Raw genomic sequence first — 25,566 nt, forward strand, 5'->3', positions numbered from 1 at the left:
ACAATCCTACCAGAGACAGGAACAGGAGAGCGGTGAGGATGGGGGGGGGTGGGGGGCCGTGGGCAGGTGAGGATGGGAGAGGGTGGGTCGGGGTCTCGGTGCTCTGTGAATTCCAGCCTCTTGAGCATGCCCCGATTTCAATCGCTCCCCCATTGGTTGCGACGCCTTCGGGTGTCAAGGACCCAAGCTCTGCAATTCCTACCCGCACTCCCAAACCTCTCCCCCTCCCACCCGCGCTGTCCTCCTTCAAGACTCTCCTCAAAGCGCAACTCATCCATGAAGCCTTTGGCCACCTCTCTGAACATCGGCTTCTAGTGTGGTAAATTTGGTTTGATTAAGCTGTGGTGAAGGCCGGGAGGGAGTGACGCATGCAGGGAGGAGCCGTGTCAATGTACACCTGGGAGACTGGGTCCACAGGCATGCGGCCCTGTACCCGCTGTTCACACCCCATGTTCCTACTCTCAGCTTTGGAACTCACCAACTGGGGAGAAGCTGAAGAGCTCAGGCAGCTGCCGCCCATTAGGCAGCCGTGTGGAAGATTCCCGTAACTCATCAAAGAACGGGTGTGCACAGGATTCGAGGGGTGAGAGGCGCAGAGCAGGCGTGTACTCCAGCAGTCGGCTGCAGAGGGCAATAGCTTCAGGCGGCGTCCGAACTTTGAAAACCTGCAAGTGAACGAAGAGAGAGAGAAAACCTCAACAAGCAGCAAACGCCCAGGAAACCAGCTATACAGGGGCTGATAAGAGAGATCGAGTGGTGAGTGTTTGCGTTCAATAGAACAGGACAGTGATCAGGAGATTGAGGGGTTACAGTGTGTGTTAAACGGGACAGTGATCGGGAGATTGAGGGGTTACAGTGTGTGTTAAACGGGACAGTGATCGGGAGATTGAGGGGTTACAGTGTGTGTTAAACGGGACAGTGATTGGGAGATTGAGGGGTTACAGTGTGTGTTAAACAGGACAGTGATCGGGAGATTGAGGGGTTACAGTGTGTGTTAAACAGGACAGTGATCGGGAAATTGAGGGGTTACAGTGTGTGTTAAACAGGACAGTGATCGGGAGATTGAGGGGTTACAGTGTGTGTTAAACAGCACAGTGATCGGGAGATTGAGGGGTTACAGCGTGTGTTAAACAGGACAGTGATCGGGAGATTGAGGGGTTACAGTGTGTGTTAAACAGGACAGTGATCGGGAGATTGAGGGGTTACAGTGTGTGTTAAACAGGACAGTGATCGGGAGATTGAGGGGTTACAGTTTGTGTTAAACAGGACAGTGATCGGGAGATTGAGGGGTTACAGTGTGTGTTAAACAGGACAGTGATCGGGAGATTGAGGGGTTACAGTGTGTGTTAAACAGGACAGTGATCGGGAGATTGAGGGGTTACAGTGTGTGTTAAACAGGACAGTGATCGGGAGATTGAGGGGTTACAGTGTGTGTTAAACAGCACAGTGATCGGGAGATTGAGGGGTTACAGTGTGTGTTAAACGGGACAGTGATCGGGAGATTGAGGGGTTACAGTGTGTGTTAAACGGGACAGTGATCGGGAGATTGAGGGGTTACAGTGTGTGTTAAACAGGACAGTGATCGGGAGATTGAGGGGTTACAGTGTGTGTTAAACAGGACAGTGATCGGGAGATTGAGGGGTTACAGTGTGTGTTAAACAGCACAGTGATCGGGAGATTGAGGGGTTACAGTGTGTGTTAAACAGGACAGTGATCGGGAGATTGAGGGGTTACAGTGTGTGTTAAATGGGACAGTGATCAGGAGATTGAGGGGTTACAGTGTGTGTTGAAGGGACGAGGTGCTTTGGCAGAGGGTGTCATCAGATTTACGAATGGACAATCACAGAGTTGATCAGAACACAACTCGATTGTAAATAGTTGAGCCTCCAGCACTGACCCCTGTGGCCCTCCACTATTCACTACCTGCCAACTGGAATATGTCCCATTTATGCCTACTCTCTGCTACCTTTCATTTAACCAATCCTCTGTCTGTGTTAATACATTACCTGCAACTCCATGCATACTTCCCTTGCCTAATATCCTTTTGTGTGGCACTTTATCAAAATCCTGTTGGAAATCCAGGTGTACTGCATTTACTGGCTTCCCTTAATCTACCCTACCAGTTCCATCCTCAAAAAAACCACAAATACAAACAGGATTTCCCTTTTCAGTAAAACGATGTTGACTTGTTCTGATCTTCCTGTGCTTTCCCACATGTATTGTTCAAACTACTCAATGATAGATTCCAGCATTTTCCCAACCACTGCTGTCAAATTAACTGGCCTGTTGTTCCCAGTTTTCTCTCTCCCTCCATTCTTGGAAAGCAGAGCAACATTTTCCAACTTCCAATCTGGAAAATCTCAGCCAACGCATCCACCATCTCTGCAGCTATCTTCCTTAAAACCCTAGAGCGTCCCGGGGAATTGTCGGATTTTAGTCCCTCATGTTTCTCCAATGCTTTTTCTCTATTAATATTCATTTCCCTAAATTCCTCATTCTTTTTAGCCCCTAGTTTACCATCTATTTCTGGAATGAAACCCGTGTCTTGGACCGTGAGGTCAGGTACAAAGTATTTGTTCCATGCCTCTGCCTTTCCTCATTCTCCATGATAATTTCTCCCGACTCTAATTCAGAGCAACCAATGTTAACTTTAGCTACTCTCCTCCTTTTTATCTGCTTATAAAAGCCCTTAGAATCTGTGTTTATGTTTCTTGCTTTTTTACTCTCATGTTCTACTTTCTTCCCTTATGCACGTTTTGGTGACCCTCTGCTCATTTCTAAAACACCCCCCAATCCTCAGGCTTGCTACTGTTTACAGAATTGTCAGCCTCTTCTTTTAACCTAATACTATCCTTAACTTTGAGTGAGCCACGGACGGGTCCTTCTTTCAGGTTTTGTTTTTCAATGGAGTGTATTTTTGTTAAACATTTTGAATTTTTTCTTTAAATGTCTCCTACTGTTCATTTACTTCCATACCTTTTAGTCTACTTACCCAATTAACCTTAACCAGTTCTCCCCTCATACCGATGTAATTGGCTTTGTTTAAGTTTAAGATGCTTGTTTGTGATTGGAGTCTGTCACTTTCAAACTGAACATGGGATTCAGTGATATTATGATCACTATTTCCCAGTGGTGTTACTGTACTAGTACAATACTGTTACATTACTAATTGACCCTGTTTCATTACTCAATACCAGATCTAATATCGCTTCATCATCCCCAGTCGATTCCACAACGTGTTGCTCCAAGAAACTATGATGAAAACATTTTACAAACTCATCTTCTATTGCCAATTTGATTGTCCCAGTTTATATTAAGATTAAAGACCCCACAATTATGACATGGCCTTTGTTAGAAGCTCCAATGGTGCCTTGTTTGATGCTCTGTCCAATGGTATAACCACGGTTCAGGGCCTATAAACTACTCCCACCAGTGTTTTCTGACTTGCTATTTCTAATTTCCACCCATACTGACTCTACTTCCTGGCCTTCGGAGGCCAGATCTCTTCCTCGCCAATGTTTTTACGTTATCTTAAAATATCTACTCCTCCTTTGACATTCTGTTTTTCCAAAATACTGTATAACCAGGGATATTTATTTTCCATCGTTGTAACCATGTGTCTGTAATAGTAATTAAACCCAAATCCTTTACCTCGATCTGAGTCACTATTTCATCTATCATACTCTGCAGCTGTTTCGTGCATTCAGATAAAGAACCTTTAATTTCCTTTCATTACTTCTGTTGCCTCCAACATCTTTATTCACCAATGTACAGTTTTGTTAAACTTTCCACCCCTTCCTGTCCCACTCTGCTTTGGTTTTTACCCACATCGCTACACTGTTCTGATGCCTCAACCTTTCTCTTTGGATTTCTGAATCTTCACACAAACCCTCTGCCCACTCCCATCTCTGTTATTTTAAATCCATAAGACAGAGGAGCAGAAGTGGGCTATTCAGCCCATCGGGTCTGCTCTGCCATTCAACGTGATCATGGCTGATCTGATAATCTTCAACTCCAGTTTCCTGCCTTTTCTCCATCGCCCTTGATTCCCTTACTGATTAAAAATCTGTCTATCTCAGATTCTATCTGAATATACTTAACAACCCAGCCTCTACAGCCCTCTGCGGTAAAGAATTCCACAGATTGACTACCCTCTGAGGGAAGAAGTTCCTGGGTTCTTAGAAGATTACATCCACTAACTCTGTGGCCATTTCCTTAAATATCCTAGGAAGCAACTCATCAGGTCCAGGGGACTTATTGGCCTTTAGCCCCATTAGTTTCCCTAGTACTTTTTCTCTAGTGATAGTTATTGTATTTATTTCTTCCCCTTCTTTTGCCCCTTGATTATTTCGTATTGAATGCTATTAGTGTCTACTACTGTGAAGACTGAAGCAAAGTATTTACTTAAATCCGTGTCCATAGCCCTGGATATATGATTGGCCAGGACACTGGTCTGAGCCCAGTTCAAGTGGAGCCTATCCCAACAGAATAACTCACTCTCCCCTCAGTACTGATGCCAGTGACCCATGAATCAAACCCTCTTCATCGCACACCACTCTCAGCCACATGTTAAATTCTTGAATCTGCTTGACCCTATGCCAATCGGAAGGTGGTTCAATGAAGATCTGATTACCCTTTGATGTTCTGTGTTTTAATTTAGTCCCTAACTCCTCAGATACTCTTTAATAGAACATCGTTCCCAGTTCTACCTATGTCATTGGTTCCCAAATGGACAACTGGATCCCATCTCTACTCGTCCAAGCTGTGAGGAGGATGCAGAGATGCTTCAGTGTGATTTGGACAAGCTGAGTGAGTGGGCAAATGCATGGCAGATGCAGTATAATGTGGATAAATGTGAGGTTATCCACTTTGGTAGCAAAAACAGGAAGGCAGGTTATTATCTGAATGGCTATAAATTGAGAGAGGGGAATGTGCAATGAGACCTGGGTGTCCTTGTACACCAGTCGCTGAAGGTAAGCATGCAGGTGCAGCAGGTGGTAAAGAAGGCAAATGGTATGTTGGCCTTCATAGTGAGAGGATTCGAGTACAGGAGCAGGGATGTCTTGCTGCAATTATACAGGGCCTTGGTGAGACCACACCTGGAATATTGTGTGCAGTTTTGGTCTCCTTATCTAAGGAAGGATGTTCTTGCTACAGAGGAAGTGCAGCGAAGGTTTACCCGACTGATTCCGGGGATGGTGGGACTGACATATGAGAAGAGTTTGAGTCGATTCGGATTATATTCGCTGGAGTTCAGAAGAATGAGGGGGGATCTCATTGAAACCTATAAAATTCTAGCAGGACTAGACAGGGTAGATGCAGGAAGGATGTTCCCGATGGTGGGGGAGTCCAGAACCAGGGGTCACAGTCTGAGGATATGGGGTAGACCATTTAGGACTGGGATGAGTGGAAATCTCTTCACCCAGAGAGAGGTGAGCCTGTGGAATTCGTTACCACAGAAAGTAGTTGAGGTCAAAACATTGTACGTTTTCAAGAAGGAGTTAGATATAGCTCTTGGGGCGAAAAGGATCAAAGGATATGGAGAGAAAGCGAGAGCAGGTTATTGAGTTGGATGATCAGCCATGATCATAGTGAATGGTGGAGCAGACTCGAAGGGCTGAATGTCCTCCTCCTGCTCCTAGTTTCTATGTATGTTTCTATTCTATCCATGCCAATATGTTACCCCTATACCATGAGCTTTTACTTTCCACAATAACCTTTGATGTGGCACTTTATCAAATGCCTTCTGGAAATCTAAGTTCAGCACATCCACCGGTTCCCCTTTATCCGCAGCACGTGATTGCTTCAAAGAACTCCAACAAATTGGTTAAACATGATTTCCCTTTCACAAAACCATGTTGACTCTGCCTGATTGCCTTGATATTTTCAAGCACCCGGCTATATCATCGTTAATATCAGCCTGGAACATTTGCCTCTGACAGATATGATTCTATCTGGCCTGCAGTTTCCTACTTTCTGTCTCACTCCCTTTTGGAATAAAGGAGTTATATCTGCTATTTTACAATCTAATGGAAACGTCCCTGAATCGAGGGAGTTTTGGAAACTTGAAATTAATGCATCAACTAAGTCCCCAGCCACTTCTTTCAGGACCTTCGGGTGAAGTCAACCTGGACCTGGGGATTGGTCAGCCCGAAGCCTGAACCATTTCCTCAATACCACTTCCCTGGCGATTGTAATTTCCCCGAGTTCCACCCTCCCTTCCATTTCCTGATTGGCTATTTCCGGCATGTTACTTGTATCCTCGATAGCGAAGACTTCCAGAGGACCGAGGGAGCTGACCGTTCCCCCCTGCCGGGTCTGAGGGAGCTGACCGTGCCCCCCGGGGACCGAGTGAGCTGACCGTTCCCTGCCGGGTCCGAGGGATCTGACCGTTCCCTCCAGGGGACCGAGGGAGCTGACCGTTCTCCCCCAGGGTCCGAGGGAGCTGACCGTTCTCACCCAGGGTCCGAGGGAGCTGACCGTTACCCCCCCGGGGACCGAGGGAGCTGACCGTTCCCTCCAGGGGACCGAGGGAGCTGACCGTTCTCCCCCAGGGTCCGAGGGAGCTGACCGTTCCCCCCTGCCGGGTCTGAGGGAGCTGACCGTTACCCCCCGGGGAACGAGGGAGCTGACCGTGTCCCCCGGGGACCGAGGGAGCTGACCGTTCCCTGCTGGGTCCGAGGGAGCTGACCGTTCCCTGCTGGGTCCGAGGGAGCTGACCGTTCCCTGCCGGGTCCGAGGGAGCTGACCGTTCCCTGCTGGGTCCGAGGGAGCTGACCGTTCCCTGCTGGGTCCGAGGGAGCTGACCGTTCCCTGCCGGGTCCGAGGGAGCTGACCGTTCCCTGCTGGGTCCGAGGGATCTGACCGTTCCCCCCTGCCGGGTCCGAGGGAGCTGACCGTTACCCCCCCCGGGGACCGAGGGATCTGACCGTTCCCCCCCCGGGGACCGAGGGATCTGACCGTCCCCCCCCCGGGGACCGAGGGATCTGACCGTCCCCCCCCGGGGACCGAGGGAGCTGACCGTTACCCCCCCGGGGACCGAGGGATCTGACCGTCCCCCCCCCGGGGACCGAGGGATCTGACCGTTCCCCCCCGGGGACCGAGGCAGCTGACCGTTCCCTCCAGGGGACCGAGGGAGCTGACCGTTCCCTCCAGGGGACCGAGGGAGCTGACCGTTCCCTCCAGGGGACCGAGGGATCTGACCGTTCCCCCCCCGGGGACCGAGGGAGCTGACCGTTACCCCCCCGGGGACCGAGGGAGCTGACCGTTCCCCCCCCGGGGACCGAGGGATCTGACCGTCCCCCCCCGGGGACCGAGGGAGCTGACCGTTCCCTCCAGGGGACCGAGGGATCTGACCGTCCCCCCCCGGGGACCGAGGGAGCTGACCGTTCCCTCCAGGGGACCGAGGGAGCTGACCGTTCCCCCCCCGGGGACCGAGGGAGCTGACCGTTCCCCCCCCGGGGACCGAGGGAGCTGACCGTTCCCTCCAGGGGACCGAGGGAGCTGACCGTTCCCCCCCGGGGACCGAGGGAGCTGACCGTTCCCTCCAGGGGACCGAGGGAGCTGACCGTTACCCCCCCGGGGACCGAGGGAGCTGACCGTTCCCCCCTGCCGGGTCCGAGGGAGCTGACCGTTCCCTCCAGGGGACCGAGGGAGCTGACCGTTCCCTCCAGGGGACCGAGGGAGCTGACCGTTCCCTCCAGGGGACCGAGGGAGCTGACCGTTCCCCCCCCGGGGACCGAGGGAGCTGACCGTTCCCTCCAGGGGACTGAGGGAGCTGACCGTTACCCCCCCGGGGACCGAGGGAGCTGACCGTTCCCCCCCCGGGGACCGAGGGAGCTGACCGTTACCCCCCCGGGGACCGAGGGAGCTGACCGTTCCCCCCCCGGGGACCGAGGGATCTGACCGTCCCCCCCCGGGGACCGAGGGAGCTGACCGTTCCCTCCAGGGGACCGAGGGAGCTGACCGTTCCCTCCAGGGGACCGAGGGAGCTGACCGTTCCCTCCAGGGGACCGAGGGAGCTGACCGTTCCCCCCCCGGGGACCGAGGGAGCTGACCGTTCCCTCCAGGGGACCGAGGGAGCTGACCGTTCCCTTCAGGGGACCGAGGGAGCTGACCGTTCCCTCCAGGGGACCGAGGGAGCTGACCGTTCCCCCCCCGGGGACCGAGGGAGCTGACCGTTCCCCCCCCGGGGACCGAGGGAGCTGACCGTTCCCTCCAGGGGACCGAGGGAGCTGACCGTTCCCTCCAGGGGACCGAGGGAGCTGACCGTTCCCTCCAGGGGACCGAGGGAGCTGACCGTTCCCTCCAGGGGACCGAGGGAGCTGACCGTTCCCTCCAGGGGACCGAGGGAGCTGACCGTTCCCCCCCCGGAGACCGAGGGAGCTGACCGTTCCCCCCCGGGGACCGAGGGAGCTGACCGTTCCCCCCCGGGGACCGAGGGAGCTGACCGTTACCCCCCCGGGGACCGAGGGAGCTGACCGTTCCCTCCAGGGGACCGAGGGAGCTGACCGTTCCCCCCCCGGGGACCGAGGGAGCTGACCGTTCCCTCCAGGGGACCGAGGGAGCTGACCGTTCCCTCCAGGGGACCGAGGGAGCTGACCGTTCCTCCCTGCCGGGTCCGAGGGAGCTGACCGTTCCCCCCCCCGGGGACCGAGGGAGCTGACCGTTCCCTCCAGGGGACCGAGGGAGCTGACCGTTCCCTCCAGGGGACCGAGGGAGCTGACCGTTCCCTCCAGGGGACCGAGGGAGCTGACCGTTCCCTCCAGGGGACCGAGGGAGCTGACCGTTCCCTCCAGGGGACCGAGGGAGCTGACCGTTCCCTCCAGGGGACCGAGGGAGCTGACCGTTCCCTCCAGGGGACCGAGGGAGCTGACCGTTCCCTCCAGGGGACCGAGGGAGCTGACCGTTCCCTCCAGGGGACCGAGGGAGCTGACCGTTCCCTCCAGGGGACCGAGGGAGCTGACCGTTCCCTCCAGGGGACCGAGGGAGCTGACCGTTCCCTCCAGGGGACCGAGGGGAGCTGACCGTTCCCTCCAGGGGACCGAGGGAGCTGACCGTTCCCTCCAGGGGACCGAGGGAGCTGACCGTTCCCTCCAGGGGACCGAGGGAGCTGACCGTTCCCTCCAGGGGACCGAGGGAGCTGACCGTTCCTCCGGGAATCGAGTTTGCCGCAGATGAACCCATTCCCCTCGGTCGATTCTGCAGCTTCTCTCTTGCCCTCTCACACTGACCTTTGACCAGGGGTGTGCTTTAATTTGGGGGAATTTGAACTCTGTATAGTTCGGATTCATTTCCCGGATCTGCTCCCGTGTGGGTGTTCCCAGCACCTGTAAAAAAACAAGGAATCAGCAAGACTCAAACAAACCTGGAGAGCCGGAATCAGAGCACATCCTCCACAGAGTGACAGAGAGAGGGGGAGAGAGAGAGAGACGGGGGAGAGAGAGAGAGACAGGGGGAGAGAGAGAGAGACAGGGGGAGAGAGAGAGAGACAGGGGGAGAGAGAGAGAGACAGGGGGAGAGAGAGAGAGACAGGGGGAGAGAGAGAGAGACAGGGGGAGAGAGAGAGAGACAGGGGGAGAGAGAGAGACAGGGGGGAGAGAGAGAGACAAGGGGGAGAGAGAGAGACAGGGGGGAGAGAGAGAGACAGGGGGGAGAGAGAGAGACAGGGGGAGAGAGAGAGACAGGGGGAGAGAGAGAGACAGGGGGAGAGAGAGAGACAGGGGGAGAGAGAGAGACAGGGGAGAGAGAGAGACAGGGGGAGAGAGAGAGACGGGGGAGAGAGAGAGACAGGGGGAGAGAGAGAGACAGGAGGAGGGGGTGCAGCACACGCGGGCAGAGATTGAAAGAGGGCGGCAGCTACCTTGATGTGTCCTCACCTCCCCCCGAACCCCCCTCGGCTCGCCGCACCCCTCCCTCGGCTCGCCGCACCCCTCCCTCGGCTCGCCGCACCCCTCCCTCGGCTCCCCCCACCCCTCCCTCGGCTCCGCCCAACCCCCCTCGGCTCCCCCCAACCCTCCCTCGGCTCCCCCGACCCTCCCTCGGCTCCGCCCAACCCCCCTCGGCTCCCCCCGACCCCCCCTCGGCTCCCCTCACCTTGCCTCAGATCCTCCGACCCCCCCCCAACCCCCCTCGGCTCCCCCGACCCCCCCTCGGCTCCCCCGATCCCCCCTCGGCTCCCCTCACCTTGCCTCAGATCCTCCAACCCAACCTCGGCTCCCCCGACCCACCTCTCTTCCCCGGATCTCTGTCGACCCCCCCCCCTCTCTCTCCAATGCCCCTCACGGTTCTCCACAGTATCCATGCTCACCTTAATTATCTCTACAAGCTGGTCCACTCCGCTGTCCCCTGGGAATATCGGCTGTCCCAGAAGCAGCTCAGCCAGCACACAGCCTGCTGACCAGACATCTGCACAACAGAAAATTCATCTTAGATTTTCAAACACAAACTGACCTGAAAGCTGGGAAAATCTGTCAATACGTATGGCAGCTTTAAATCACTACCAAACCCTCCCAGGACAGGTACAGCACGGGGTTAGATACAGAGTAAATCTCCCTCTACACTGTCCCCATCAAACACTCCCAGGACAGGTACAGCACGGGGTTAGATACAGAGTAAATCTCCCTCTACACCGTCCCCATCAAACACTCCCAGGACAGGTACAGCACGGGGTTAGATACAGAGTAAATCTCCCTCTACACTGTCCCCATCAAACACTCCCAGGACAGGTACAGCACGGGGGTTGGGTAGAGTAAAGCTTCTTCTACACTAAAGCACAGTGTGTAAATCACCAGGTAACATGGAGGGGTAAGGGACAGTGTGTAAATCACCGGGTAACGTGGAGGGGGTAAGGGACAGTGTGTAAATCACCAGGTAACACGGAGGGGTAAGGGACAGTGTGTAAATCACCAGGTAACACGGAGGGGTAAGGGACAGTGTGTAAATCACCAGGTAACACGGAGGGGTAAGGGACAGTGTGTAAATCACCAGGTAACACGGAGGGGTAAGGGACAGTGTGTAAATCACCAGGTAACACGGAGGGGTAAGGGACAGTGTGTAAATCACCGGGTAACGTGGAGGGGGTAAGGGACAATGTGTAAATCACCAGGTAACACGGAGGGGTAAGGGACAGTGTGTAAATCACCAGGTAACGCGGAGGGGTAAGGGACAGTGTGTAAATCACTAGGTAACGCGGAGGGGTAAGGGACAGTGTGTAAATCACTAGGTAACGCGGAGGGGTAAGGGACAGTGTGTAAATCACTAGGTAACGCGGAGGGGTAAGGGACAGTGTGTAAATCACTAGGTAAGGCGGAGGGGTAAGGGACAGTGTGTAAATCACTGGGTGATGTGGAGGGGTAACGGACAATGTGTAAGTCACTGGGTGTAAGGGACAATGTGTAAATCACCGGGTAACATGGAGGGGGTAAGGGACAATGTGTAAATCACTGGGTAATATGGAGGGGTAAGGGACAGTGTGTAAATCACCGGGTAATGTGGAGGGGTAAGGGACAGTGTGTAAATCACCGGGTAATGTGGAGGGGTAAGGGACAATGTGTAAATCACCGGGTAATGTGGAGGGGTAAGGGACAGTTTGTAAATCACCAGGTAACGTGGAGGGGTAAGGGACAGTGTGTAAATCACTGGGTGATGTGGAAGGGTAAGGGACAATGTGTAAATCACCGGGTGTAAGAGACAATGTGTAAATCACCGGGTAACATGGAAGGGGTAAGGGACAATGTGTAAATCACCGGGTAACATGGAGGGAGTAGGCATAATGTGTAAATCACCGGGTAACATGGAGGGGTAAGGGACAGTGTGTAAATCACCGGGTAACGTGGAGGGGTAAGGGACAATGTGTAAATCACCAGGTAATGTGGAGGGGTAAGGGACAGTGTGTAAATCACTGGGTGATGTGGAGGGGTAAAGGACAATGTGTAAATCACTGGGTGTATGGACAATGTGTAAATCACTGGGTAACATGGAGGGGGTAAGGGACAGTGTGTAAATCACTAGGTAACGTGGAGGGGTAAGGGACAGTGTGTAAATCACCAGGTAACGCGGAGGGGTAAGGGACAGTGTGTAAATCACTGGGTGATGTGGAGGGGTAAGGGACAATGTGTAAGTCACCGGGTGTAGGGGACAATGTGTAAATCACCAGGTAACATGGAGGGGGTAAGGGACAATGTGTAAATCACCGGGTAACGTGGAGGGGTAAGGGACAATGTGTAAATCACCGGGTAATGTGGAGGGGAAAGGGACAGTTTGTAAATCACCAGGTAACGTGGAGGGGTAAGGGACAGTGTGTAAATCACTGGGTGATGTGGAAGGGTATGGGACAATGTGTAAATCACCGGGTGGAAGAGACAATGTGTAAATCACCGGGTAACATGGAAGGGGTAAGGGACAATGTGTAAATCACCGGGTAACATGGAGGGAGTAGGCATAATGTGTAAATCACCGGGTAACATGGAGGGGTAAGGGACAGTGTGTAAATCACCGGGTAACGTGGAGGGGTAAGGGATAATGTGTAAATCACCGGGTAACATGGAGGGGGTAAGTGACAATGTGTAAATCACCGGGTAACATGGAGGGGTAAGGGACAGTGTGTAAATCACCGGGTAAGGCGGAGGGGTAAGGGACAGTGTGTAAATCGCCAGGTAACGCAGTGGGGTAAGGGACAGTGTGTCAATCACAGGGTAACGTGGAGGGGTAAGGGACAGTGTGTAAATCACCGGGTAACGTGGAGGGGTAAGGAACAGTGTGTAAATCACAGGGTAACGTGGAGGGGGTAAGGGACAATGTGTAAATCACCGGGTAACATGGAGGGGTAAGGGACAGTGTGTAAATCACCGGGTAACGTGGAGGGGTAAGGGACAGTGTGTAAATCACTGGGTAACATGGAGAGGTAAGGGACAATGTGTAAATCACTGGGTAACATGGAGGGGTAAGGGACAGTGTGTAAATCACCGGGTAACGTGGAGGGGTAAGGGACAGTGTGTAAATCACTGGGTAACATGGAGGGGTAAGGGACAGTGTGCAATGTGGAGGGGTAAGGGACAGTGTGTAAATCACCGGGTAACGTGGAGGGGTAAGGGACAGTGTGTAAATCACCGGGTAACGTGGAGGGGTAAGGGACAGTTTGTAAATCACCAGGTAATGTGGAGGGGTAAGGGACAGTGTGTAAATCACTGGGTGATGTGGAGGGGTAAAGGACAATGTGTAAATCACTGGGTGTATGGACAATGTGTAAATCACCGGGTAACATGGAGGGGGTAAGGGACAATGTGTAAATCACTGGGTAACATGGAGGGGTAAGGGACAGTGTGTAAATCACCGGGTAACATGGAGGGGTAAGGGACAGTGTGTAAATCACCGGGTAAGGCGGAGGGGTAAGGGACAGCGTGTAAATCGCCAGGTAACGCGGAGGGGTAAGGGACAGTGTGTAAATCACCGGGTAACGTGGAGGGGTAAGGGACAGTGTGTAAATCACCGGGTAACGTGGAGGGGTAAGGGACAGTGTGTAAATCACTGGGTAACATGGAGGGGTAAGGGACAGTGTGCAATGTGGAGGGGTAAGGGACAGTGTGTAAATCACTGGGTAACGTGGAGGGGTAAGGGACAGTGTGTAAATCACTGGGTAATATGGAGGGGTAAGGGACAGTGTGTAAATCACTGGGTAACATGGAGAGGTAAGGGACAATGTGTAAATCACTGGGTAACATGGAGGGGTAAGGGACAGTGTGTAAATCACTGGGTAACGTGGAGGGGTAAGGGACAGTGTGTAAATCACTGGGTAACATGGAGGGGTAAGGGACAGTGTGCAATGTGGAGGGGTAAGGGACAGTGTGTAAATCACTGGGTAACGTGGAGGGGTAAGGGACAGTGTGTAAATCACTGGGTAATATGGAGGGGTAAGGGACAGTGTGTAAATCACCAGGTAACGTGCAGGGGTAAGGGACAGTGTGTAAATCACTGGGTGATGTGGAGGGGTAAGGGACAATGTGTAAATCACCGGGTGTAAGGGACAATGTGTAAATCACCGGGTAACATGGAGGGGTAAGGGACAATGTGTAAATCACCGGGTAACGTGGAGGGGTAAGGGACAGTGTGTAAATCACCAGGTAACGTGGAGGGGTAAGGGACAGTGTGTAAATCACTGGGTGAAGTGGAAGGGTAAGGGACAATGTGTAAATCACCGGGTGTCAGGGACAATGTGTAAATCACCGGGTAACATGGAGGGGTAAGGGACAGTGTGTAAATCACCGGATAACATGGAGGGGTAAGGGACAGTTTGTAAATCACCGGATAACGTGGAGGGGTAAGGGACAATGTGTAAATCACCGGGTAACATGGAGGGGGTAAGGGACAATGTGTAAATCACCGGGTAACATGGAGGGGGTAAGGGACAATGTGTAAATCACCGGGTAACATGGAGGGGGTAAGGGACAATGTGTAAATCACCGGGTAACATGCAGGGCTAAGGGACCGTGTGTAAATCACTGGGTAACATGGAGGAGTAAGGGACAAGGGGTAAATCACTGGGTAACGTGGAAGGCTAAGGGACCGTGTGTAAATCACTGGGTAACGTGGAGGGGTAAGGGACAGTGTGTAAATCACCGGGTAACGTGGAGGGGTAAGGAACAGTGTGTAAATCACCGGGTAACATGGAGGGGTAAGGGACAATGTGTAAATCACCGGGTAACGTGGAGGGGTAAGGGACAGTGTGTAAATCACCAGGTAACGTGGAGGGGTAAGGGACAGTGTGTAAATCACTGGGTGTAAGGGACAATGTGTAAATCACCGGGTAACATGGAGGGGGTAAGGGACAATGTGTAAATCACCGGGTAACATGGAGGGGTAAGGGACAGTGTTTAAATCACCGGATAACATGGAGGGGTAAGGGACAGTTTGTAAATCACCGGATAACGTGGTGGGGTAAGGGACAATGTGTAAATCACCGGGTAACGTGGAGGGGTAAGGGACAGTGTGTAAATCACCAGGTAACGTGGAGGGGTAAGGGACAGTGTGTAAATCACTGGGTGATGTGGAGGGGTAAGGGACAATGTGTAAGTCACCGGGTGTAAGGGACAATGTGTAAATCACCGGGTAACATGGAGGGGGTAAGGGACAATGTGTAAATCACCGGGTAACATGGAGGGGGTAAGGGACAATGTGTAAATCACCGGGTAACATGCAGGGCTAAGGGACCGTGTGTAAATCACTGGGTAACATGGAGGAGTAAGGGACAAGGGGTAAATCACTGGGTAACGTGGAGGGCTAAGGGACCGTGTGTAAATCACTGGGTAACATGGAGGAGTAAGGGACAAGGTGTAAATCACTGGGTAAAGTGGAGGGGTAAGGGACAGTGTGTAAATTACTTAAGACCATAAGACATAGGAGCAGAAGTAGGCCATTTGGCCCATTGAGTCTGCTCTGCCATTCAATGAGATCATGGCTGATCTGAATATCCTCAACTTCACTTTGCTGCCTTTCCCCGTAACCCTTGATTCCCTTCCTGATTAAAAATCTGTCTATCTCAGCCTTAAATATACTTAACAACCCAGCCTCTACAGCCCTCTATGGTAAAGAATTCCACTGATTCACTACCCTCTGAGAGAAGAAATTCCTCCTCATCTCTGTTTAAGTGGGTGACCCCGTTACTCTGAGATTATGCCCTCTGGTCCTAGACTCTCCCACAAGGGGAAACAACCTCTCAGCATCTAACCTGTCAAACCCCCTAAGAATCTTATATGTTTCAATAAGGTCACCTCTCATTCTTCTAAACTCCAATGAGTACAGGCCCAGCCTACTCAACCTCTCCTCATAAGAGAAACCCCCCATACCCGGGTTCAACCTAGAGAACCTTCTCTGGACTGCCTCCAATGCCAGTACATCTTTCCTTAGATAAAGGAACCAAAACTGTTCACAGTATTCTAGGTGTGGTCTAACTGGTGCCTTGTATAGTTTTAGCAAGACTTCCCTATTTGTATACTCCATTCCCTTTGAAATAAAGGCCAACATCCTATCTGCTTTCCCTATTACCTGTTGAACTTGTATGTTAGCTTTTTGGGATTCATGCACAAGGAATCCCCAAATCCCTCTGTGCTGCAGCTTTCTGCAGTCTTTCTCCATTTAAATAATATTCAGCTCCTCTATTCTTCCTGCCAAAGTGCATAACCTCACACTTTGCCACGTTATATTCCATCTGCCACTCTTTTGCCCACTCACTTACCCTGTCTCTATCCCTCTGTACACTCCGTGTGTCAGCCTCACCACTTGCCTTCCTGCCTATTTTTGTATCATCCATAAACTTGGTGATAGTACATTCACTTCCCTCATCTAAATCATGAATATATATTATAAATAACTGAGGCCCCAGCACTGATCCCTGTGGCACTCCACTAGTTACAGCATGCCAACCTGAAAATGCTCCCTCCTTATCCCAGCTCTCTGTCTTCTATGAGTTAGCCAATCCTCTGCTCATGCGAATATACCACCCCCAGCACCATGGGCTCTTATCTTATTAGGGAGCCTCATGTATAGGACATTGTCAAAAGTCATTTGGAATATATCACATCTACTGGTTCCCCTAACGATGGAGGGGTGGTGGGGGGGGGGGGGGGGGGGGGGGGGGGGGGGGGGGGGGGTGGAGGTGGAGAGAAGGGACAGTGTGTAAATCACTGGGTAATGTGGAGGGGTAAGGGACAGTGTGTAAATCACTGGGTAATGTGGAGGGGTAAGGGACAGTGTGTAAATTGCTGAGTAATGTGGAGGGGTAAGGGACAGTGTGTAAATCACTGGGTAATGTGGAGGGGTAAGGGACAGTGTGTAAATTGCTGGATAATGTGGAGGGGTAAGGGACAGTGTGTAAATCACTGGGTAATGTGGAGGGGTAAGGGACAGTGTGTAAATTGCTGAGTAATGTGGAGGGTAAGGGACAGTGTGTAAATTGCTGGGTAATGTGGAGGGTAAGGGACAGTGTGTAAATCACTGGGTAATGTGGAGGGGTAAGGGACAGTGTGTAAATTGCTGGATAATGTGGAGGGGTAAGGGAAAGTGTGTAAATCACCGGGTAACGTGGAGGGGTAAGGGACAGTGTGTAAATCACTGGGTAACATGGAGAGGTAAGGGACAATGTGTAAATCACTGGGTAACATGGAGGGGTAAGGGACAGTGTGTAAATCACTGGGTAATGTGGAGGGGTAAGGGACAGTGTGTAAATTGCTGGATAATGTGGAGGGGTAAGGGAAAGTGTGTAAATTGCTGAGTAATGTGGAGGGGTAAGGGACAGTGTGTAAATCACTGGGTAATGTGGAGGGTAAGGGACAGTGTGTAAATTGCTGAGTAATGTGGAGGGGTAAGGGACAGTGTGTAAATCACTGGGTAATGTGGAGGGGTAAGGGACAGTGTGTAAATTGCTGGATAATGTGGAGGGGTAAGGGAAAGTGTGTAAATTGCTGAGTAATGTGGAGGGGTAAGGGACAGTGTGTAAATCACTGGGTAATGTGGAGGGGTAAGGGACAGTGTGTAAATTGCTGAGTAATATGGAGGGTAAGGGACAGTGTGTAAATTGCTGGATAATGTGGAGGGGTAAGGGAAAGTGTGTAAATTGCTGAGTAATGTGGAGGGGTAAGGGACAGTGTGTAAATCACTGGGTAATGTGGAGGGGTAAGGGACAGTGTGTAAATTGCTGAGTAATGTGGAGGGTAAGGGACAGTGTGTAAATTGCTGAGTAATGTGGAGGCGTAAGGGACAGTGCATACATTTCCGGGGACAGGTACATAGCTAATTCACTGTGTGTAAATGGTCCTCTTTTTTATTCATAGAAAGCAGGTATTGCTGTCTAGACCAGCATTTATTGCCCATCCCTAATTGCCCCTTGAGAAGGTGGTGGTGAGCTGCTTTCTTGAACTGCTGCAGTCCCTGTGGTGTAGGTAAACCCACAGTGTTGTTAGGGAGGGAGTTCCAGGATATTGTCCGTGTGGTGTAGGTACACCCACAGTGCTGTTAGGGAGGGAGTTCCAGGATTTTGTCCGTGTGGTGTAGGTACACCCACAGTGCTGTTAGGGAGGGAGTTCCAGGATTTTGTCCGTGTGGTGTAGGTACACCCACTGTGGTGTTAGGGAGGGAGTTCCAGGATTTTGACCGTGTGGTGTAGGTACACCCACAGTGCTGTTAGGGAGGGAGTTCCAGGATTTTGACTCAACGACAGTGAGGGAACGGCGATATATGGGTCAACACCAGGTGGCCTGTCCAGTTTCATTCTTTTTAGACTTGGCAACAGTTTGATGTAACTGAGAGTCTCGCTCGGCCACTTCAGAGACCAATAATGAGTCAACCACATGGCTGTGTGTCTGGAGTCACATGTAGGCCAGACCGGGTAAGGAGGGCAGATTTCCCTCCCCTAATGGGGCATTAGTGACCCAGATGGGTTTTTACAACAATCGACAATGGTTTCCTGGTCCCTATTGCCAAGACTAGCTTCATAATTCCAGATTCATTATCTGAGTTTAAATTCCACCAGTTGGACTGTGTACCCAGAGCGTTAGTCTGGGCCTTTGGATCGCTTGTCTAGTGACATCGCCACGAAGCCACTGCCTCTTCTCTCTCACAATCTTCCAAATCTCCTCAGATACATGGGTGGTGCCAGAGGACTGGGGAATTATAAATGTTCAAGAAGGACGTGAAGGGTCAGCCCAGCAACTACAGAACGTTACACCAGAAGAAGTAGCAGCAGAACCCTCCAATCCCTTGGTGATCAGAAACCTGTCTAACTCATCCTAGAATATATTCACTGAGCCAGCCCCCGCTGCTCTCTGGGGAAGGGTATTCCAAACATCAAGGACCCTCAGTGAGAAGGAATTTCTCCCCGTCTCCATTTAAACTGTGTGCCCCCTACTTCTAGATTCTCCCACGAGAGGAAACCTCCTTCTCAGTCTCCCCCTGTCAAATCCCCTCAGGATCTTCCACCTTTCAATAAGATCACCTCTCATCCTTCTAACCTCCAATGGGTACAGGCCCAGCCTGCTCAACCCTTCCTCATAAGGGTAACCCCCCTTTCATCGCAAGGCCAGTCAGTTTAACCTCCGCAGTGGGGAAGCTTTCCAAGGCGAGAATGCTGGAGAAAATGCACAGCCTCTTGGACAAGAGCAGCCCAGTGAAGGAAAGCCAGCAAGTGTTTATCAAAGGCAAATGGTGCTCAATGGTTTGGAGTTTGTGAAGAGCTGGTGGGCTGGACGAGGACAGTCGACATTGTGTACACGAACCTTCGAAAGGTATCTGATAAATTACTAGCTGTTAGGAATTGAAGCCAAATTACAGCCCTTGGTGTGAAAGGGGCAGGAGCTGCATGGTGACAAGATCCCTTTAGGGACAGAGCAGACAGGAGAGTTGTTTAGAAATTGCAGGAGTACAGGCCTGGTTAACTGCAGGGGTAGCAACAAGGGCCACTCCTATCTCCGAAGCGTGTTAATGCTTTGGACAGGTGGGTGGAGAGCACAAAGTTAAATATTCAAATGACAAAACCTGGGACAAAGGGGGTGGCCTGTGAATGGAAGTGGGGCCGGGGCAGGAGCATGCTGCTGTCTCCCCCCAACCCCTCCCTCCCTTCCTCCTCCTCCCTCTCTGCCCCTCCCTCCCTTCCTCCTCCTCCCTCTCTGCCCCCCCTTCCTCCTCCTCCCTCTCTGCCCCCCCTTCCTCCTCCTCCCTCTCTGCCCCTCCCTTCCTCCTCCTCCCTCTCTGCCCCCCCTTCCTCCTCCTCCCTCTCTGCCCCTCCCTTCCTCCTCCTCCCTCTCTGCCCCTCCCTTCCTCCTCCTCCCTCTCTGCCCCCCCCTTCCTCCTCCTCCCTCTCTGCCCCTCCCTTCCTCCTCCTCCCTCTCTGCCCCCCCTTCCTCCTCCTCCCTCTCTGCCCCTCCCTTCCTCCTCCTCCCTCTCTGCCCCTCCCTTCCTCTACCTCCCTCTCTGCCCCTCCCTTCCTCCTCCTCCCTCTCTGCCCCTCCCTTCCTCCTCCTCCCTCTCTGCCCCTCCCTTCCTCCTCCTCCCTCTCTGCCCCCCCTTCCTCCTCCTCCCTCTCTGCCCCTCCCTTCCTCCTCCTCCCTCTCTGCCCCCCCTTCCTCCTCCTCCCTCTCTGCCCCTCCCTTCCTCCTCCTCCCTCTCTGCCCCTCCCTTCCTCCTCCTCCCTCTCTGCCCCTCCCTTCCTCCTCCTCCCTCTCTGCCCCTCCCTTCCTCCTCCTCCCTCTCTGCCCCTCCCTTCCTCCTCCTCCCTCTCTGCCCCCCCTTCCTCCTCCTCCCTCTCTGCCCCCCCTTCCTCCTCCCTCCCAGCCTCTGCCTCCCCTCCCTCCCTCTCAACCCCTCCCTCCCTCTCAGCCTCTGCCTCCCCTCCCCCCCTCAGCCTCTGCCCCTGCCTCCCCTCCCTCCCTCAGCCTCTGCCCCTGCCTCCCCTCCCTCCCTCAGCCTCTGCCTCCCCTCCCTCCCTCTCAGCCTCTGCCTCCCCTCCCTCCCTCTCAGCCTCTGCCTCCCCTCCATCAGCCCCTCCCTCTCCATTGCTCACCAATATTTGACGTGTAGTCAGTTGCTCCGAATATCAGCTCTGGTGCTCGGTAATAGCGGGAGCAGATGTAGGAGACATTGGGCTCTCCCCTGATGAGCTGCTTTGCGCTGCAGTCAATAGAAACACACAATGTTAGGCTGATCGGGCAGAGAGCTCCCTCTCTCTTCATGTACAGGAACAGTGAAAGCAGCGAATGATTGAAACTACATCAGCCAGGGACATGGTTTCAGTCAGGTTATTATCCTCTCTGTCAGGGGCCCATCACTGGATGTCCAGTCTGTAAGCGGCCTGGAGTGAAGGGGGGGTCACAATTACTCTCGCGCTCCCCAGGATCCTCTCACACCACAGGGCAAGCAGCAGCCAACAGCTGAGAGGTGAACATATCCAGTGGACTGGCTCCATATACTGAGCCAGAACATCCTGCGCGACAAGGGGCACCTCATCCTGCGCGACAAGGGGCACCTCATCCTGCGCGACAAGGGGCACCTCATCCTGCGCGACAAGGGGCACCTCATCCTGCGCGACAAGGGGCACCTCATCCTGCGCAACAAGGGGCACCTCATCCTGCGCGACAAGGGGCACCTCATCCTGCGCGACAAGGGGCACCTCATCCTGCGCGACAAGGGGCACCTCATCCTGCGCGACAAGGGGCACCTCATCCTGCGCGACAAGGGGCACCTCATCCTGCGCGACAAGGGGCACCTCATCCTGCGCGACAAGGGGCACCTCATCCTGCGCGACAAGGGGCACCTCATCCTGCGCGACAAGGGGCACCTCATCCTGCGCGACAAGGGGAACCTCATAAAAGAAAAACAGAATTACCTGGAAAAACTCAGCAGGTCTGGCAGCATCGGCGGAGAAGAAAAGAGTTGACGTTTCGAGTCCTCATGACCCTTCGACAGAACTTGAGTGAATCCAAGAAAGGGGCGAAATATAAGCTGGTTTAGGGTGTGTGTGTGTGGGCGGGGGGGGGGGGGTGTGGGGGGAGGTGGTGGTGTGGGGGGGGTGTGGTTGTTGGGACAAACAAGTAGTGATAGAAGCAGATCATCAAAAATGTCACAGACAAAGGAACAAAAGAACACAGAGGTGTTGAAGTTGGTGATATCATCTAAATGAATGTGCTAATTAAGAATGGATGGTAGGGCACTCAAGGTATAGCTCTAGTGGGGGTGGGGGGAGCATAAAAGATTTAAAAATATTTAAAAATAATGAAAATAGGTGGGAAAAGAAAAATCTATATAATTTATTGGAAAAATGAAAAGGAAAGGGGAAGAAACAGAAAGGGGGTGGGGATGGAGGAGAGAGCTCAAGACCTAAAGTTGTTGAATTCAATATTCAGTCCGGAAGGCTGTAAAGTGCTTAGTCGGAAGATGAGGTGCTGTTCCCCCAGTTTGCATTGGGCTTCACTGGAACAATGCAGCAAGCCAAGGACAGACATGTGGGCAAAAGAGCAGGGTGGAGTGTTAAAATGGCAAGCGACAGGGAGGTCTGGGTCATTCTAGCGGACAGACCGCAGGTGTTCTGCAAAGTGGTCACCCAGTCTGCATTTGGTCTCTCCAATGTAGAGGAGACCACATTGGGAGCAGTGAATGCAGTAGACTAAATTGGTGGTAAACGCAAGTGAAATGTTGCTTCACTTGAAAGGAGTGTTTGGGCCCTTGGACGGTGAGGAGAGAGGAAGTGAAGGGGCAGGCGTTACATATTTTGCATGGGCATGGGGTGGTGCCATAGGAGGGGGTTGAGGAGTAGGGGGTGATGGAGGAGTGGACCAGGGTGTCCCGGAGGGAACGATCCCTACGGAATGCCGAGGGGGGTGTGAAGGTTTTCCACCCACGGTCGTTGACAGGGCCCTCAACCGTGTCCGGCCCATCTCCCGCGCATCTGCCCTCACGCCTTCTCCTCCCTCCCAGAAACATGATAGGGTCCCCCTTGTCCTCACTTATCACCCCACCAGCCTCCGCATTCAAAGGATCATCCTCTGCCATTTCCGCGAACTCTAGCATGATGCCACCACCAAACACATCTTCCCTTCACCCCCCACCTCGGCATTCCGTAGGGATCGTTCCCTCCGGGACACCCTGGTCCACTCCTCCATCACCTCCTACTCCTCAACCCCCTCCTATGGCACCACCCCATGCCCACGCAAAAGATGCAACACCTGCCACTTCCTCTCTCCTCACCGTCCAAGGGCCCAAACACTCCTTTCAAGTGAAGCAGCATTTCACTTGCATTTCCCCCAACTTAGTCTACTGCATTCGTTGCTCCCAATGCGGTTTCCTCTACATTGGAGTGACCAAACGTAACCTGGGCGACCGCTTTGCAGAACACCTGCGGTCTGTCCGCAAGAATGACCCAAACCTCCCTGTCGCTTGCCATTTTAACACTCCACCCTGCTCTCTTGCCCACATGTCTGTCCTTGGCTTGCTGCATTGTTCCGGTGAAGCCCAACGCAAACTGGAGGAACAACACCTCATCTTCCGACTAGGCACTTTACAGCCTTCCGGACTGAATATTGAATTCAACAACTTTAGGTCTTGACCTCCCTCCACCATCCCCACCTCCTTCCTGTTTCTTCCCCCTTCCTTTTGTTTTTTCCAATAAGTTATATAGATTTTTCTTTTCCCACCTATTTCCATTATTTTTAAATATTTTTAAATCTTTTATGCTCCCCCCACCCCCACTAGAGGTATACCTTGAGTGCCCTACCATCCATTCTTAATTAGCACATTCATTTAGATAATATCACCAACTTTAACACCTCTGTGTTCTTTTGTCTGTGACATGGTTTGATGATCTGCTTCTATCACTGCTTGTTTGTCCCTACAACCACACCCCCCCTCCACTTCTCTCCCCCAACTCCAAACCCCGTCCCCCAACCCCAAACACACCTTAAACCAGTTTATATTCCAACACTTTCTTGGATTCACTCAAGTTCTGTTGAAGGGTCATGAGGACTCGAAACGTCAACTCTTTTCTTCTCCGCCGATGCTGCCAGACCTGCTGAGTTTTTCCAGGTAATTCTGTTTTTGTTTTGGATTTCCAGCATCCGCAGTTTTTTTGTTTTTATCTCTGGGGAACCTCATCCTGTACCACGAGGGGAACCTCATCCTGTACCACGAGGGGAACCTCATCCTGTACCACGAGGGGAACCTCATCCTGTACCACGAGGGGAACCTCATCCTGCCAGGCAATGACCAGCTCCGGCTGGTGGGGGGAGTCTGACCAGCTCCCCTTGATCTGCAATGACACGGCCAATACTGATTCCCCCAGCACCAACATCCTGGGGAGTGAGTGAAAACAGGAAACTCTAACACAGACTCACTATCACCTCCACACAAAACACCATCACACACACGACTAGCATCACCCCCTCCCCCTCAGTGTCCCTCCCCCTGCCACTCAGTGTCCCTCCCCCTCCCCCTCCCACTCAGTGTCTCTCCCCCTCCCCCTCCCACTCAGTGTCTCTCCCCCTCCCCCTCCCACTCAGTGTCTCTCCCCCTCCCCCTCCCACTCAGTGTCTCTCCCCCTCCCCCTCCCACTCAGTGGCTCTCCCCCTCCCACTCAGTGTCTCTCCCCCTCCCCCTCCCACTCAGTGTCTCTCCCCCTCCCCCTCCCACTCAGTGTCTCTCCCCCTCCCACTCAGTGTCTCTCCCCCTCCCCCTCCCACTCAGTGTCTCTCCCCCTCCCACTCAGTGTCTCTCCCCCTCCCCCTCCCACTCAGTGTCTCTCCCCCTCCCCCTCCCACTCAGTGTCTCTCCCCCTCCCACTCAGTGTCTCTCCCCCTCCCCCTCCCACTCAGTGTCTCTCCCCCTCCCACTCAGTGTCTCTCCCCCTCCCCCTCCCACTCAGTGTCTCTCCCCCTCCCACTCAGTGTCTCTCCCCCTCCCACTCAGTGTCTCTCCCCCTCCCCCTCCCACTCAGTGTCTCTCCCCCTCCCACTCAGTGTCTCTCCCCCTCCCCCTCCCACTCAGTGTCTCTCCCCCTCCCACTCAGTGTCTCTCCCCCTCCCACTCAGTGTCTCTCCCCCTCCCCCTCCCACTCAGTGTCTCTCCCCCTCCCCCCTCCCACTCAGTGTCTCTCCCCCCTCCCCCTCCCACTCAGTGTCTCTCCCCCTCCCCCTCTCACTCAGTGTCTCTCCCCCTCCCCCTCTCACTCAGTGTCTCTCCCCCTCCCCCTCTCACTCAGTGTCTCTCCCCCTCCCCCTCTCACTCAGTGTCTCTCCCCCTCCCCCTCTCACTCAGTGTCTCTCCCCCTCCCCCTCTCACTCAGTGTCTCTCCCCCTCCCCCTCTCACTCAGTGTCTCTCCCCCTCCCCCTCTCACTCAGTGTCTCTCCCCCTCCCCCTCTCACTCAGTGTCTCTCCCCCTCCCCCTCTCACTCAGTGTCTCTCCCCCTCCCCCTCTCACTCAGTGTCTCTCCCCCTCCCCCATTTGATTCCCATTGACTCCAGTTTTGCTGGGGCTCCTTGATGCCACGCTCGGTCAAATGCTGCCTTGATTGTCAATCATATGATGCTTATCATCCCTTACAGACAATGTCCCAGACACCCCCATCACCATCCCTGGGGTTGTCCTGTCCCACCAGCAGGACAGACTCAGCAGAGATGGTGACACAGTGACATACAGTCAGGAGAGTCCTCAACATCCACTCCGGACCCCAGGAATTCTCATCAGGTTAAACATGGGTAAGGAAACCTCCTGCTGATGACCACGTCCCACCCTCCCTCAGCTGATGAATCAGTGCTTCCTCCATGTTGAACATCACTTGGAGGAAGCACTGAGGGTGCAGAATGTACTCTGGGTGGGGACTTCAATGTCCATCACCAAGAGTGTCTCGGTAGCACCACTACTGACCAAGCTGGCCGAGTCCTATAGGACATTGCTGCTAGACTGGGTCTGGGACAGGTGCTGAGGGAACCAACAAGAGGGAAAAACATACTTGACCTCATCCTCACCAACCTGCCTGTCACAGATGGATCTGTCCATGACAGTATCGGTAGGAGTGACCACCACACAGTCA

General features: G+C 53.2%; 1 protein-coding gene across 1 annotated transcript in view; it reads right to left on the bottom strand.

Moving 5' to 3' along the window:
- Positions 1-478: 478 nt before the first annotated feature.
- LOC121275121 (glycogen synthase kinase-3 alpha) overlaps positions 479-25,566 on the bottom strand; it is a gene marked incomplete at both ends in the record, with an annotated part of 28,061 nt that continues 2,973 nt past the window's right edge. The window contains 4 exons of the mRNA XM_041182538.1: positions 479-665; positions 9,234-9,329; positions 10,310-10,407; positions 20,549-20,655. Coding sequence (XP_041038472.1) covers positions 479-665; positions 9,234-9,329; positions 10,310-10,407; positions 20,549-20,655 — 488 coding nt within the window. The remainder of the gene's footprint in view (positions 666-9,233; positions 9,330-10,309; positions 10,408-20,548; positions 20,656-25,566) is intronic.

The sequence above is a fragment of the Carcharodon carcharias genome, unplaced genomic scaffold (assembly GCF_017639515.1).
Source record: "Carcharodon carcharias isolate sCarCar2 unplaced genomic scaffold, sCarCar2.pri scaffold_1027_ctg1, whole genome shotgun sequence".
NCBI lineage: Eukaryota > Metazoa > Chordata > Chondrichthyes > Lamniformes > Lamnidae > Carcharodon > Carcharodon carcharias.